This window comes from Epinephelus moara, chromosome 6 (assembly GCF_006386435.1).
Source record: "Epinephelus moara isolate mb chromosome 6, YSFRI_EMoa_1.0, whole genome shotgun sequence".
Lineage (NCBI taxonomy): Eukaryota > Metazoa > Chordata > Actinopteri > Perciformes > Serranidae > Epinephelus > Epinephelus moara.
The window spans coordinates 23,477,600-23,492,405 of record NC_065511.1 but is presented as its reverse complement, the minus strand read 5'-3'; the positions used below and the strand labels follow the sequence as shown (position 1 = coordinate 23,492,405).

The 14,806-nt window shown below is 42.4% G+C and overlaps 1 protein-coding gene across 1 annotated transcript in view; it reads left to right on the top strand.

Annotated features, from left to right (window-relative positions):
- The window catches only part of itga8 (integrin, alpha 8), a 55,175-nt gene that overhangs the window by 17,263 nt on the left and 23,106 nt on the right, over positions 1–14,806 (top strand). Inside the window, exons 13-15 of the mRNA XM_050047610.1 lie at positions 2,921–3,118; positions 8,393–8,438; positions 8,641–8,748. Coding sequence (XP_049903567.1) covers positions 2,921–3,118; positions 8,393–8,438; positions 8,641–8,748 — 352 coding nt within the window. The remainder of the gene's footprint in view (positions 1–2,920; positions 3,119–8,392; positions 8,439–8,640; positions 8,749–14,806) is intronic.

Genomic DNA, 14,806 nt, shown 5'->3' with positions numbered 1-14,806 from the left:
CCCAGAGTGTAAGCCTGTTTCTGTCTGTGAGTAACAATCCCCTGTAGTTTTGGTCTCAGTGATCACAGTGGGTGTTCTGCTATTTTGCTGTGGATGTCTGCATTGTGTGGGATATTGTTGAGCAATGCCCATGAGCAACTTTCACATTATTTGAAGACTTTTTTTTAAGTAAGATGTTTTTTTTTTTACACAGCTATTCAGTTATGTACACATACCCACACATAGACATAAGGACTCGCACACACACAGGCTCATATATACACTTGCATACACACATGGTTGCATTTATCCTCTCTACCCCACAATCTGCTTCATGTGGAACTAGTTGTTTAGGCTAAAAGAGAGGGGGTCCAGAGACAAACAGGATGTCTAGAGGTGTTTGGACAGTTACAGAACTGAGGGATGCTTTTATGCAAGATGTGTGGACATTAAGAGGTTAAATAGTAAACAACAAAATCTGTTTGTATGGTAAAAGAATGTATGGCTTTTCATATCAGGACAGGTGCTTGCAGTATGTTTATTGTTATATCTCTGTTTTCATGTTTGTCTATGCCATGTTCTTACTATTAGCATTGGGGTCTTCCATAAAACATTGTTTTTGGGCAAAGTTTGAAAACTTTAAAGGGGTTTTAAATAGGGATGCACCGAAATGAAAATTTGTGGCCGAAGCCGAAGCTGAATAATATTTAACGCTTGGCCGAATACCGAGTACCGAATACTGCTGGTTGAAATCTGTACTCACACAGCGTGCTGAATGATTTATTTTGCCTGCACAAAACTATTTTTATTCGCAAATGCAAGTGCGGTGATGGACGGAGTAAAATATTGCCACACTGCCGACATTTTACTCCGTCCGTCACCGCACACTGTTTGATTGCGTTATCAAAACACGCCGCTATTATTCGGCCTTGCTTTTCACTTATTCCACCGAATACCGAATGTGTGTTTTTTTGCAATATTCGGCCGAATATATTCGGTTACCGAATATTCGGTGCATCCCTAGTTTTAAAGTTTTTGTTTAACATTTTTGGAAATACACTTATTAGGGGTGGTGGAAAGAATCAAGTCTTAGATGTATTGCAAAGCAGGCGTAGATGATTTGGCATCGATTCACAAACGTCAGTAGCCGATTATCTGAATTTTTGTTGATAATATGATGTTACCAGACACATATCTATCCAGCAAGTTTTATTTTACTTTCTTATCCTAGGATGGCAAAGGCTTAAACCACTCTACTCTGCATTACTCTGCTAACCGCAACCAATACCACTCCTCACCAATGAAGGCAACAAGTTCTAGCTAATTAGCAGGAGAGTAGAGCGGCCCCAAGGAGCACCACTCAGCCTTGTTTCCTATTATTTTCAGTGGCCACTCATAGTATTGAAGCCAAAAAATCCCCTGTGGCCCAAAAAGCATTTTCCTCATTGCCCACCATTGTAACAAACATCTGTAAAACTGCTGACAGGACACTTCAAACTGCAAACAAGGTTAATTATGACTCTTCCTATTATGAATTTTTGATCTAAGGAGGTTTTATATTTGTAAAGGTTTCATTGAGCTGAGAAAAGTTATTTAAAAATCTCTGATGTCTATGAGCTGAGAACCCACAAGCAAGCCAGCAAGAGAAACACTACTGCACGTACAGTTATAGAGTGTCCTGGGGATGAGTCCGAAAACTTGGAAATGAGCTAGCATTTTTGGACTCCCGGTTGGCTCGTCTCAGAGTAAATGTTTTTTAAAGGCGTTTTCGATTAGATGCCTGAAATAAGGTCTGTGGTTAACACAAGCTTAACATGTATTGTTCTAGGACATAAAATACGTCAGAAAAAAATAAATAAATAAAATCAAGTAAAAAAATCCCATAGGCTTTTTTAACACGGGAGCCAGGTTGACGCTAAAGCCCATACATACTCCACGAGAACAGAGAACTTTGTTCTTTTTCTCGAGGTGGCAAGAACAAGACCATTGTTCGTTCTGGCCCGGGACATTTCATACTTCACGAGAAACTCAATTGCAGAACTCCTGGGAAGTCCTCATAGGCCTCTCTCACTGTCCGAATTGACCACGCCCACTTTGAATTTCAGGCCAATCACACAATAGTTCTCGGACACCACACAAGAAAAAAAGTTCTGCCCAGATGATGTGTCGAGAACAAGCTGCAAGAACTCCCAAACCAGGGCAGCAAGAAAAGAATGACGTCATTCTTTTCTTGCTGCCCTGTGAGAGAGAACAACTTTGTCTGTTTTTGCGGAGTATGTAAAGGCCTTTACTGTGCCATTGAACTATAGAAAAATGTCACCCCTGGAGCATTCTGGTCAGTGCGGTACATAACCCAGAAGTAAACCTGCAAGCTAGAAGCCTTTTTGGTGTATGCGCTAGGCTTGCAGTTTCACCTGGAGTCTTTTAGCTTAACGTTAGCTTAAATACTGCAGCAGGGGAACAGTTAGCCTGGGTCTGTATAAGGTTGGAGACAACCCAGCACCTCTGATGCTCACCAATTAACATCTTATATCTTGTTTGTTTAATTTGTGCTCAAATGATTGTGGATATATTAGCATGCTAACGGCTAAGCAGAGCCTCACAGAGCTGTTAATTTTGGCTGTACAGTTTTGCTAGCCTTCATTTCTGTTTGTTAACCTGTTTCCCATGCAGACCGCATTAGTAAGTAACCAAGAATCAGAGCAATGACCTAGAAAAGAAGGCTAGATGCGAGACAAGATTAAAAGATGAGTAAAACAAATGGAGATTAATGAAAAGAGGTAAATGACCAAGCTGACATAGTCCCTCAGTGCAGGTAAAGGAAGGTCAAGCTCTTTACCATCTCTCTTTCCTTCTACCTGTATGCTTTCCTCTGCCTCTGTCTCGGAGGGGCCTTAACCCTGCTGATGTCTAAACCATGCGTGTGTGTGTCACCCCTTAGACGTGGCAGTGGGCTGTCCATTCGGGGGCGAGGAACGTGGAGGCAGGGTATTGATCTTTAACGGTAACAGAGACGTATCCACGCAAGGCCTGATGCTGAGCCAAGAGCTGAAAGCAGCCGGGACCCCCAGTGGCAGCTTGCCTGGATATGGATTCACTCTTAGAGGAGGCCAAGACCTGGACAACAATCAGTATCCTGGTAAATACTCACACTCAACAGGTCGATCCTTCTCCGCTGAACTCCCCATGTTCTAATCAAAATTCTTTCTGAGACTTGCATTCCTTCACTTTTCCACTTTCCTTCCAGCTCCTCTCATTACAGCCTCCCTCCTCTTCATTCTTGACCTCCACATTTCATGCCCCTCCTCGCACTCCTCCACTACCATCCCCATGTTTTCCTGTATTGCTTTCCTCCTCTTCTCTGGTAAAGTCATCAGTCAGAAGAAGGGGGTATAGGGATGAGTGCCAATGAACTGCTGCCGCATCCATTCTTTAGGGATTTACAGTGCTCAAGAAGGGGAGAAAACAAGATTGAAAGAAAGAAAGAAGGATAATAATACATTATCCGCATGTTCAGTCTGCCAGACGTTCAAGCCTTGGCCCATATCCCTAAAAGTGTGAGCAGACAATGCAGCATTTAATCAAATTACATGTAGGCAACACAATACTTTATGTGCCACCTACTTACTTTACCAGACACCTCCACCTTCTAACTTCACAAAACCCATTAGAAAGCTTGCAGCAATCATAACAGACCTGAAAAGAAGAGCATTTTTTATACGAGCGTGAAGCTGTTTATATACAAGAGTTTTCAGTACTGAAAAAAAAATCCATTTGAAACAAAGCAGGTCTGTAAAACCACTGTTTTACTACCTCATTTTCTCCCTAATTTAGAGCCACTCTGCTCTCAGCATTACTCTGGCTTTGTGCTACCACAGATTATGCTGAAAAGGAGAATTTGTTTAGTTTTACCTTTTCTTTTCTCTGCTCCCACTCCTGTTCCCCCCTTTTTCCTTTTCATTCTGCTGTAATAACAGATTTCTTCATTCCACAAACAGGATATCAAGAGAAATACACACACAGGAGTGCACACAAGTTCACATGTGTGGCTTGTGATCAGTTTCACTGGCGGCTGTGAAGTGTGTGTTGAGTGTGTGCCAGGCTCCAGGTCAAAGCTACAGACCCTTTGTAGACCCACTGCAAATCAGACATCCCCGAATTAAAAACATTGAATGTTAAATACACACACACAGGGGTTACAGGTTGAAACTTGGAGGAGGAAGTGGAACAGAAACTCATGGGTGGCACAGCTTTCAGCCAACACACACACACGCCGTATAAACATGCACACACACGAACGTGCAGTGCTTTTGTCGTCTGTCATTAGAGAGCTGGCTGGCGGAAGTGAAGCACACACACGCACATGGAGTGTCGTTAGCAGGGTAGTAAAGTCACACTGTTCAAAGGAGCCAGGGATGTTTGATCAGTATTATGAGAGGACTGCACAGGCGTCTGGGAGGCCTGCTAAAGCCACCATATGCTCCCATCACCGTTAAATGTCATTGCAGGAGCAGAGAGAGAAGGAAGGATGATGATTAAGCGCCACTTTTAGCTTTAATGGATTGTTTCTAAGATTATGTCGTGTATTTGTGTTTTTATTTGATAGCTTACAGGTTAGGGAATGAAAGATGGAAGAGGCAAAAGATGAGAAAGTATGTAGATCAGGAACAAATATGACACCCGCACGTAAGCTTTACTGCACAGAATTAAGCTTCATTACACTACAGGCAAATTTGGTTGGGAGAATGAAGCAGAAGTCGAGTTTGGCTATAAGCTGAAGGCTGGAGTAGAGGTTAGGGTCAGCTGTGTATCAGCAGGAGGTCAGAATGCCTCGAGCTACATTTCAGGTTCAGCTGAGGAGGTCAAAAGTCAAAAACTGACAATGTTTTACCTGTCAATCACACTGACTTTCTGAGAGTTACAGACACAGAGACATGTTGGGGTCGGTGATTTGGATGTATTTTGTGGCAAGGGGTCATTAGGTGGGTCATTAGGTTGGCAAGTAGGTGTAGAATTAATTACCTGGCTCCATGTCTACTCGACCATCTTTCATTACATTTATGTAGCTGACGCTTTAATCCAAAGTGATGTACAATAAGTGCATTCAACCATTTAGGGCCCAAGATCAAGCTGCTAAGTGAGCACTCCTCGCATCCACGCTGCTCTCAGGTACAGGCAGCTGCAGACCCAAACCCAGGGTGTTACCTCTCTCAGTGACAGCTTACCAGCTCCAAATCATAACCAATAAACATTCTGGCTTATTAACATTAATTTAGCTATTGTTATTAGCTTGTAACTAGCTTCTAGCAGTCTGGCCCACTCTGCTGAAGGAAGGATAGCGAGGCGTTTGAATGCCGTTCACTAACAATAGCTTTATTGCAGTCCTCACCACAAAACAATAAACTTGGCCTTCTCATGAGGTTAAGATGTAGCCCTGAGCTTATCGAGACATTTAATTCCACTGCTATCATCACTTGTTTCCGCATGCTGTCTTCACCATGACAACCCAAGAGAGAGCTGCTTCTCCACTACACACACACTTAACCCACAAGGTCATTGCCCTTATAGGGAAAAGGGTGAGCCGCTAACACCAGGGTGAGTCTGAGTGAGATGGAGGCAGCTGCCTGGAGGAAGAGAGGCTTTGCACGGTCAGGTCTCCGAGATAACTTTATCTTCTGCCCAATACTTAGAAATGGTGAATATACAACTCGAAGCAACTTGATACGATATAGCCTCTGGCTTTTGTTTGACATCTAGTGTTGGTAATAATGTAGTTGCATATATTTCCGTTCAACAGTTAGCGTAGTTAGCCTGCATTAGCTCAGAGAGCTAACTTTGCTTATTTACTCTATGACGTGCACATCGCTGTCTCCCTGAACATCCCGCTGGCCCCCATTCAAACTCTCAAACTGGAAAAAAAGGAACGAATAGTCACATTGAACACCCAAATTCAATTCAACTGACATAATTCTGTGACAGGTACAGCCCTATAACTATGTGGGTACAACCCCAAAAACAGCAGTTCAAAAAGTCTTTTAGCAATTTTTTTGGAAGTCTCTTGTCTCCTCCATATGAAAGTTATATGCCCCAAACGTACCTTTCAACAAAGCCTGCCACATTAGTCAATCACAGAACCCTCCCTAATTTGGAACAGCCATTTCCCCCTGCCTGCAGTGTGAAAGATGTGCTGTTCAGTACAAAAATCTATGTTGAATATATGCATTATAGCTGGCAAGTTACCGAATAGCCCTAACATCCCACACATGCATCCAAGAATTAAGAAGTCCTCCATTCCTCTCCTAAAGCCGCCTCCTTTTCCACTGAGCACCATTGACCTTTGGCATTTCATCATGGAGGCCAGTCCCCTGCAGCCAAACAGGCAGTCAGGGCAGGCAGCCAGTGACAGCTTGACAGTCTGTCTAAACTCTGGATGGAGGTTGTGTTTTCACAGCCCAGGACAGACACCATCAGCTAAAGCAGCTCAGTTACAGACTATACCAGCACCTAGACATGCTGTGAATGAGTGGAGTGTATACCAGAGTGTACACACTGATGTGTCAGCCCATTTGTGTGTGGGTATGGTTTGCTGTGTCTCTATACGCACACACACTAACCTCAAATCAACAGTGGCAGGCAAGCTTTCCCGTGTGTAAGGAAATGGGATTGACATGAAAAGGAAAGTGGGCCGTTATTTGATTTAGCCCTCGGTGCAGCCATGCGCACACTCACACTCTCACACACACTTAACCCCGAAGGTGCCCTGTCCACAAATCAGTTTCATGTCATGCAGTGGTTTTGAGAGCAAACAAAAGAGTGAGGATAAGGAGTACAGACAACCACTGTATCAAAAACACACAGCTAAGGCAGGAGTGGAGTTGGATTTCCAGGTTACACAACTCCAACAGCAGGATGGATAGAGGAATTTGGACTGGGACTGAGGTGGTCCCTCTCTGTCTCTCTCCCTCTGCTGAAAACACACCTTGCTTTTGATGACTTTCACAGATTGCGGTTTAAAGGCCAAGTGCACTATCCTCTGCCCTCCCTTTTCTTTCTATCATTCTATTCTTTCTATCATCATCCCCCCCCCCCCCCCCTCCTCCTCCTGCGCTCTTTTTTCCCCCTTTTCCGTACCTCTCCAACTGCCCCAAAAAACCCACATGTTGAGGTCCTTTCTGGGCTTTTCGATACAGTACACACTCACAGAGCCACACACTCACATAGCGACATAGCACACACCCCTGGGGAAGAGGGACAGGGCCTAAATGTTTAATGTTGTGGTTTCAGGGGGACTCAGAGACTGCAGCCAAAGGCAGAAACAGATGTGCCTCTCTCAGATTCAATTAGTTCCTTTCTTCTTAAATACGCAGGAGAGGAAAGACACAGCAAATGACAAGCAAAGAGTACAAGAGTACACTTCCACCAGTGTAGTCCAATACTGCCTGCAGCAGGTTACCATAGCATTACTGCTTCTAGGTAGTTGTGACTCAAATATGAATTATTTTTTTTGCAGTTTTATTGCATTGTAAACTAAATAAATTGTAGTTTTTGGATCATTTTTAGGGCCTTCTTCACATTATTTATCATTTTATATGCCAAACAATTTATCAACCATAAAAAAATGTATAATTGCAAATTCATTTATAATGAAAAAAATCATAAGCTGCAGCCCCAGTCGCCTCTCATCAGGCAGCATGAGTTTATTCCATCTTTCTCAGGATCACACAGCTCAGTTTTGCTGCATCTGGCAGTAGTGGCTTGTATCCATTAAGTGCCTCTCTTCAGTTTCACATTGTTTTAATCAGCACTTGTATGTGTGCATGTCTGTGTCTATGTGTGTGTATGCATGTGTGTGTATGTGTGGCTTTCATTGGTATGTGTCCCCTAACCGCAGCCATTAAATACCAGGCTCTATTTTAAACTCATGAGAGCCAATTAAAAAGTGTGTGTTCGTCACAAAAGCCATGAAAACAAATAAAAATCACATATAGATGAGATCTGTTGCTGCTTACAATTAGGAGCTGTTGGGAAATGTTGTTGCCTAGCGAAATGTGATTGGAGCAATGTGAACTTGCTAATGGCGCTGGAATGCAGCGCGGGGTCCCTGTCTCGCAGAGAGCGCACACACAGACATATGGACACACACAGACATGCACGGTGAACTCGCAAACATTAGCGCATGTTGTGTTTATGAATTGAGTCTGGGCCATGTGTGAAAGGAGCAGTATGGTGATATCAGCATGTCAAGGCTATATCAATGTATGTGTGTGTTTGTATATGTGTGTATTAAACGTGAGGAGTCTGTGTTTGATGAAGATTGCTGGAGACCCTGAAATCAGTCCCATCTGTGGCATTCTTTGAAGCTTTCTATTCCCCATCTCTCTCTTTCTCTTCCTCTCTCCATCTCTCCCTGCAGATCTGATCGTGGGGGCGTTTGGTGCAGGCGAGGTGTCGGTCTACAGGTAAGAATATACAGGGCATCTCGTTTTGAAATGCTTTTCGAGGTAAATATACACACATTTGTGCTTTTCCTGGAGGTCAGTGAGACTTTCAGGTTTTCTTATGTCAGATTGTGTTACAGTGTGTGTTTGTGTGTGTGTGTGTGTGTGTGTGTGTGTGTGTGTGTGTGTGTGTGTGTGTGTGTGTGTGTCTGTCTATGTGTAGGTCTCGAGCTGTGGTGTCTGTGGAAGCTGCAATGATCTTGACTCCCAGAATCCTGAACCCCGATGACCGACAGTGTCACCTGCCTGAAACAGATATCATGGTTACCTGGTAAGAAGAGCATGCCTATTCCAAATCCATAATTTATGCTGATGAATGCTCGTAGGGGTGACTGAAAAGTTTTGAGCCTCAAAGAAACAAAACAAGATACAGACTTTTCAGTGCTTTTATTTTTCGACCCTACATACACTCTCCCTGCCATGCTTGAATTCTTGCTACCAGTGTTTGACTGTGGTATATGAAGGGGCATTGTCATGTTAAGTATTGAGTATCTTGGTGGAGTTCAGATGGGGACATTCCTTTGAGATGTAGATATTTGATCACAGCACAAACTTTTAAGTCACCCCTCGTATACTGTCCTGTGTGTGCCAGATATTCCCAGAGGCTGACTCAATATATAAGTCTGTCCTTTGACTGAGAACGGAGTGGAGCAAAAAAAAAGATTTTAATTCATGTCAGTTTTTAAGAATCTGGAAGAAAACACTTTACTCCTCTTTCCTTATTTTAGATTTGACTGCTGGAAACTCACGCTATTCATGCATTTTAAAAGAGAAATTAGCTACATTTGAAGTGGATAGCCAATCTGTGTTGATGGTAAATGCAGTCAGCTGAAGCAAGAAATCCTCAGTGCGTGCTGCATTGAAAGGAGTTTCTCTGAGTTTTCCTTCTTGCACAGCTGTTATAGCAGTGCCGACATGTAAAAGGATGCTCTATGCCAAATTCCTGACGCTCAACCCCAAAAATACTTCCCAAATCTGCCCAGCATGTGGAGGTGGGCATTCTAAATTCAGCTCTGTTATCAGAAAGTAAAGACGTCTGAAGTTACTTCACTGTTTGAGGAGAACACCCACATAAAAACAGCATTAACTTAATAACACTAGTGTTATCAACAACAAACAACAACATGCCTTATTGGAAAGTGCCTGGAACATGTGTCTCACCACCCGAGCCAAAAGCTATTACTTTGTTGGCTAAAACATAGCATTAGGTGACAAAAATACTCTCTCAGTGGTCATCTGCCCTCTGGGCTGGCTGGTCTTGGTTGTTTTTTCCAGTTTATCCTCAGGAAGCCTGAAGAAGGTCTCCAGCTATTATACAACCGCCGGCCAAAATAAGCCCAACAACCAGTGATTGCCGATATAATGAAGCACTTTATTTAAACTCAACAGAAACAAATTCACTAAAGCCGCCATGGTTGGTTAGTTCACTGTTCCAACAATCACCAACTCTGGTTTGGTTGAAATAAAACCCTTAATTCACAAAGCAGGATGCGAAATGCTCTACATGCTGTATTTCTCTGCTGTCTCTCAGCTGACAGCAGAGCAGCGGCTCTCAGTCATTCCTCGGTGGCAGAAGCAAAATTAAAATGACAGCAACAACAAAAATAACCGGCGATGTACTCAGCCAGTTGTCAATATATTCATGCTGTAATCCAACTGCAGTCTCCAGCACACCTCTGTCCAAGTGAGGAGCAAAACTCTCATGCTTAGTGATGCACACATGGGCTCTCTCTGGTTTGTAGTTGGCAACAGCGTGAGACAAAATTGCCCACGCTGTAATTCAGTGCAGCGGAATTATTCAGTTTCTGTTGGCATCAGACGGCAATTAGAGCAAAGCACCACCAGTCCCTGTTTACTCTCAGCAGCTCAGGTTCTAGAGGGTCCCACCGGCAGTATCCTCTTGCATGGCTCAGCTGCAGCTTCGGCTGCTCTCCGCTGTATTTCTTCAGGTGGGTCGCATAAATACCCGGCCTAGAAATCCAAATCAGCCGATACACTGTAAAATGTACCATAAATGTCCATAATATCCTTTGCACTAATAATGAATAAAGTCATTTTGGCTGATGGTCACGCAATGGAAGATATGCTTTTGGATGCATGCCTCCTGGATACAGAGGTGGAGACTACAACTCCGGTCTGAAATAGCCTGTAGTTCTTTTGAGCACCGATGAATTGCAGAAGAACAGATTTTGAGGCAGCCCACAGAGACACAGAGAGCATTAAAAACATTTGGTCACACTGTTCTGCTAATTTGGATAGATGAAGTAAAGGCTGAAAAATCGCAAAATTGTCCTTTAACTGGATATTAACTTTACTCCTCTGTGGAGTGTTAATGCCGCCCTCTGAGCCAGATCTCTCTTAATAAATGTCAACAAGACTTTTGCAAGGTTAATGGGACAGTTCAACCCAAAATCTAATTTATCCTTTCACCTATATGTGACAAATACTGACTTCGAAACACCACTGACAACTAAACCAGCAAAACTTTTTCCCAAAGAATTTTTATTACATTGTTTTGTTTTGTTTTCTATAATGATCCTCTAGCTCTTTACCATAGTACACAGGTTATTTTAACCTCTTTCCAGCTGTGTGAAGCTCCTCCACCTCCATTTGGCATTGCATTATGGGACTAAAGCGTCCATCGACACCTCACTCCAAGCCAAACTAAAGATTAAAGGGTGAAATATTAGAGTATATTTAATTTAGTAACACTCCAGATACTCTGTTATAATTAGATTGTAGTTTTGGAGACGGACCGTGTGTGTGTGTGTGCAGGTGAATTAAAGCTAAGGGGATCAAAGTCTTAAAGAACTAGAAGACTAATAAGGCCCTCTGCTGCACTGAGCCCCAGAGCTGTACCACAAATCTCACTGCTTATACTGTATCATAAAATGGTATGCAGTATAAAGAACACACATTCATAAATCAACTCCACACTGACAGATGTGACAAATATTTCACCCCTGTGCTCTAGACGTCTGCCATCAGCCAAGGTCTGTTTGTCTGTGTGTCTAATGCAATAATTTAGAAGCGCACTGAAAAAGCGTACTCATATAACCTGAAAATGCAGATTTATTAGTCTCTGCTATTAATTTGAAACGGCATAATTCTATTTTGATTATGTTATTGTTCCTGTGGGTAGCGGGCTGGCTTTGAACCGTCTGGGGGTGAGTTTAGTTGAGGGGAACGGGTCTGAAGGCTCCCGCTGCTTCGCCACAGTCTATTGTTGGTCCTAACTTATTGGAGCAGGAACCACTGTTGGAGTATTTGGATGGGAGAAGTGTGCTCGGCTAGTTGCCATCATAGTTTCTGTGCGTGTGTGTATGTGTGTGTGTGTGTGTGTGTGTGTGTGCGTAGTGGTGTGTGAGTGTTGGCAGTGATTGAGAAAGAAACAGGGTTTGGGTCAGATTGACAGAAAGCACTAAACTGTGGAATTCTGTCAAAACATAACTCAGCTTATTTAAATAAACCGCCATAAAGTTTTGGTCGGAGGTATGGAATCAGATAGGACATAGGACACACCAACACACACACACACACACATTGACACACACATGCAGAGTCAAACAGCAGCTTGCAGAATTAAGAGAAGTCTGAGGCTCATGTGTTACAGAGGGGTGAAGAGTTTGGGACATTTTAGTTGTTTTCCTGCGGTGAGGACTGGAGAGACGCTTGATGGGAGGTTAGCTCCAGTTTGAGGCTTGAGCCGCTCATGTATTACCATTACATGGAAGTCACGGGATTAAACATCACATTTTTGGAAAAATAATTACCCAGCGATTGTTGAAAACCCAGATGGTTCTGAAGGTATTTACAGAGTCCTCACAGACCCTTTAAATAATTTGTATGAAACAGACTGCAACCTTCCGAGCTGAAAAATGAAACCAGTATGAAAGTGTTGCAGTTCCTCGAATGGCCACTTGAGGCTGGCTACAGAAAGGAGTCAGTTCTCATAAACCCTCATGTTAACCCTTTGAAACCTGGAGCGACATCACTTTTTTTGTTCTGCAATCAGACGCCCTTCACAAATATTTAAATCTTTGAATCCTGAGCAAATTGGTTTGATATCTTCCAAAAACATGGGAAAAAGGGTAACGAGCAACTTGGCAAGAAATGCTCTGCAAACTGCAAGAAGCTAGTAGATTTCTAAATTATTTTTTTAAAAGCTATGGAAAAAATCTGCACAAAATTGTATTCATAATTATCATAAGCATATATTTAAAAAGATCTTCCAAATTTGTCAAAGTTTTTAAGCACTTTTTCAGGTCATTCCCTTTTTCTTTTTCTTTCTTTTTTTTTTTTTTTTATAAATTTTTAAGTACTTTTTTGTAACTTTTTTCTATTTTTTGCTATTTTTGGACCATTTTTTCTCAAGTTGCTAACCTATGTTACAAAGAGTTTCCTCCCACCTGAAACACATGACCACACCCTCTGACCTCAGAAAAATGCAATTATTGTGGCAAGTAGCACTTCGCTGCTGCTTGGTATGTTTTCAGCATAAAGAGCAGGAAGTTTTTCTCAGGAGTTGGTGGAGACCAAAAACAGAGCAGAAAGAAGGTGAATATTTGACTTACATTCATCAGGTGGCCAGACTCCTCCAGGTAGGGCTGCCCCTGACTAAGAATTTTCCTAGTTGACCAATAGTCATCATTTAGGGCCATTAGTCGACTAGTTTCCCACACATGATATTAATGTAATCATTAAATTATATATTTTTGGTAGGGCAACACAATGGTTCTGAGAAAGAATAGTATCAGTAACATTGTTAACACTGTGCTACATTACAGAGAAATACAAAACCATACTAATGAACCTTCATTAATATAGGCCTATATTTTATCTACAAGTGCACGTCACACACTGAGCGAGCCGCCTGTTAATGACGCTGTCGGCAAAGCAGTAATGATTGTGCTAAGTGGCTAATGGGCATGTAGCTACTTACATGCTTCAGATGATACGTCATGTTTGTAGTCGACCAGTGAAGATGAGTTTACATATCACCTTGGGTTCGTCCTTCACCTTCTCAAAATGATCCCACACTTTGGATTTCCTGCCCGACATGTTATTAACTAGCCTGTGTAATAACCGCAGGTACCAGCTCTGTAAATTGACGCGACTCCTGTCTGACTGCTGAGCATGGCCACTTCCTGTGTCTGTCCTTTCAAATTAAATTCCCACATGGTCCTGTCATATAGGTGCAGCTCCTAATAGAGTTTCACGTTGTGTTTTTGTTTGTTTTGAGAGTTTTTTGTGGCTGACCAATGAAATCTTGCTGACTAATGACCTTTCTGGTTGACTAACGTTTGGTCGACTATTAGGTGGCAGCCCTAGTAAAAGAGTTTGCTAACATGTTCGCCATATCAATTTAAGAAGTAATAATATGTCAAAGTTGCGTTTACATCTCTCTGCTGCCCCCAAGTGAACAAAAAGAGACCTTCTGTTTTTTGGGGGGGGGTTTTCAAAAGTCGCAGTGAAATTATTTTTCCCTAAAATCCAATGTTTAGCTCTGTGACTTGAATGTAATGGTGACACATGAGAGGCACAAGCTGGGGCTAGATGGATGAAGGAGTGGTGGAGAAGGAGGGGCAGCTACTTAATGACCAGGCTTAAATTGAACGTTCTTACTCATTAAGCAGATACAGGGTATTCAGGGAAGGGATTTATGTGTATGTTTGCAGGGAGGGCCGGTGGTGAAGCACAGATGCATTTTCGGGAAAATTACAGTAATGACTAACCAAGCACAAGAGCTGTTGTCAGTAAAATGGGGGTCATTTCCGTGCTGCATACACTTAAATTTGACACACAGTGCTTATTAGAGTTGCACTTGAGCACACCCACCCAAAAAAACATGCAACATGCACATAGTTACATGCAACACATATTAAACACACACAAAACCACCTGGAGAGGTCAAAATGACTTAGGGGAGTGATTTTTAAAATAGGAACCTGTATTTTACCACACACACGTAAACTCACATCTGCATCCCACACATTCTGAACGCAGGAAAACTAGCTCATCATTATTGTGTCATCTAATGGGGAACCTAATTATTAACAAACACACTAGCATCCACAACATCTGCTTTTTAGATGTTGGGGTTTGTGGACTGAAACCAAACAAACAATAATCACATGAAGTCATTTGCCTCATGTTGCTTAGTCCTCCGAATCAGGAGCGTTGCATCCGTAAGCTTCCACAGATTAGTGCATATTAATAGTGCAGAGCTCCCTGTGTGGGAGTCACTTTCCTGTTCTTGATTAAAGAGGTGATAACACACACACACACAATCTTACACATACATCCATACACACTTGAACAGAGGAAAT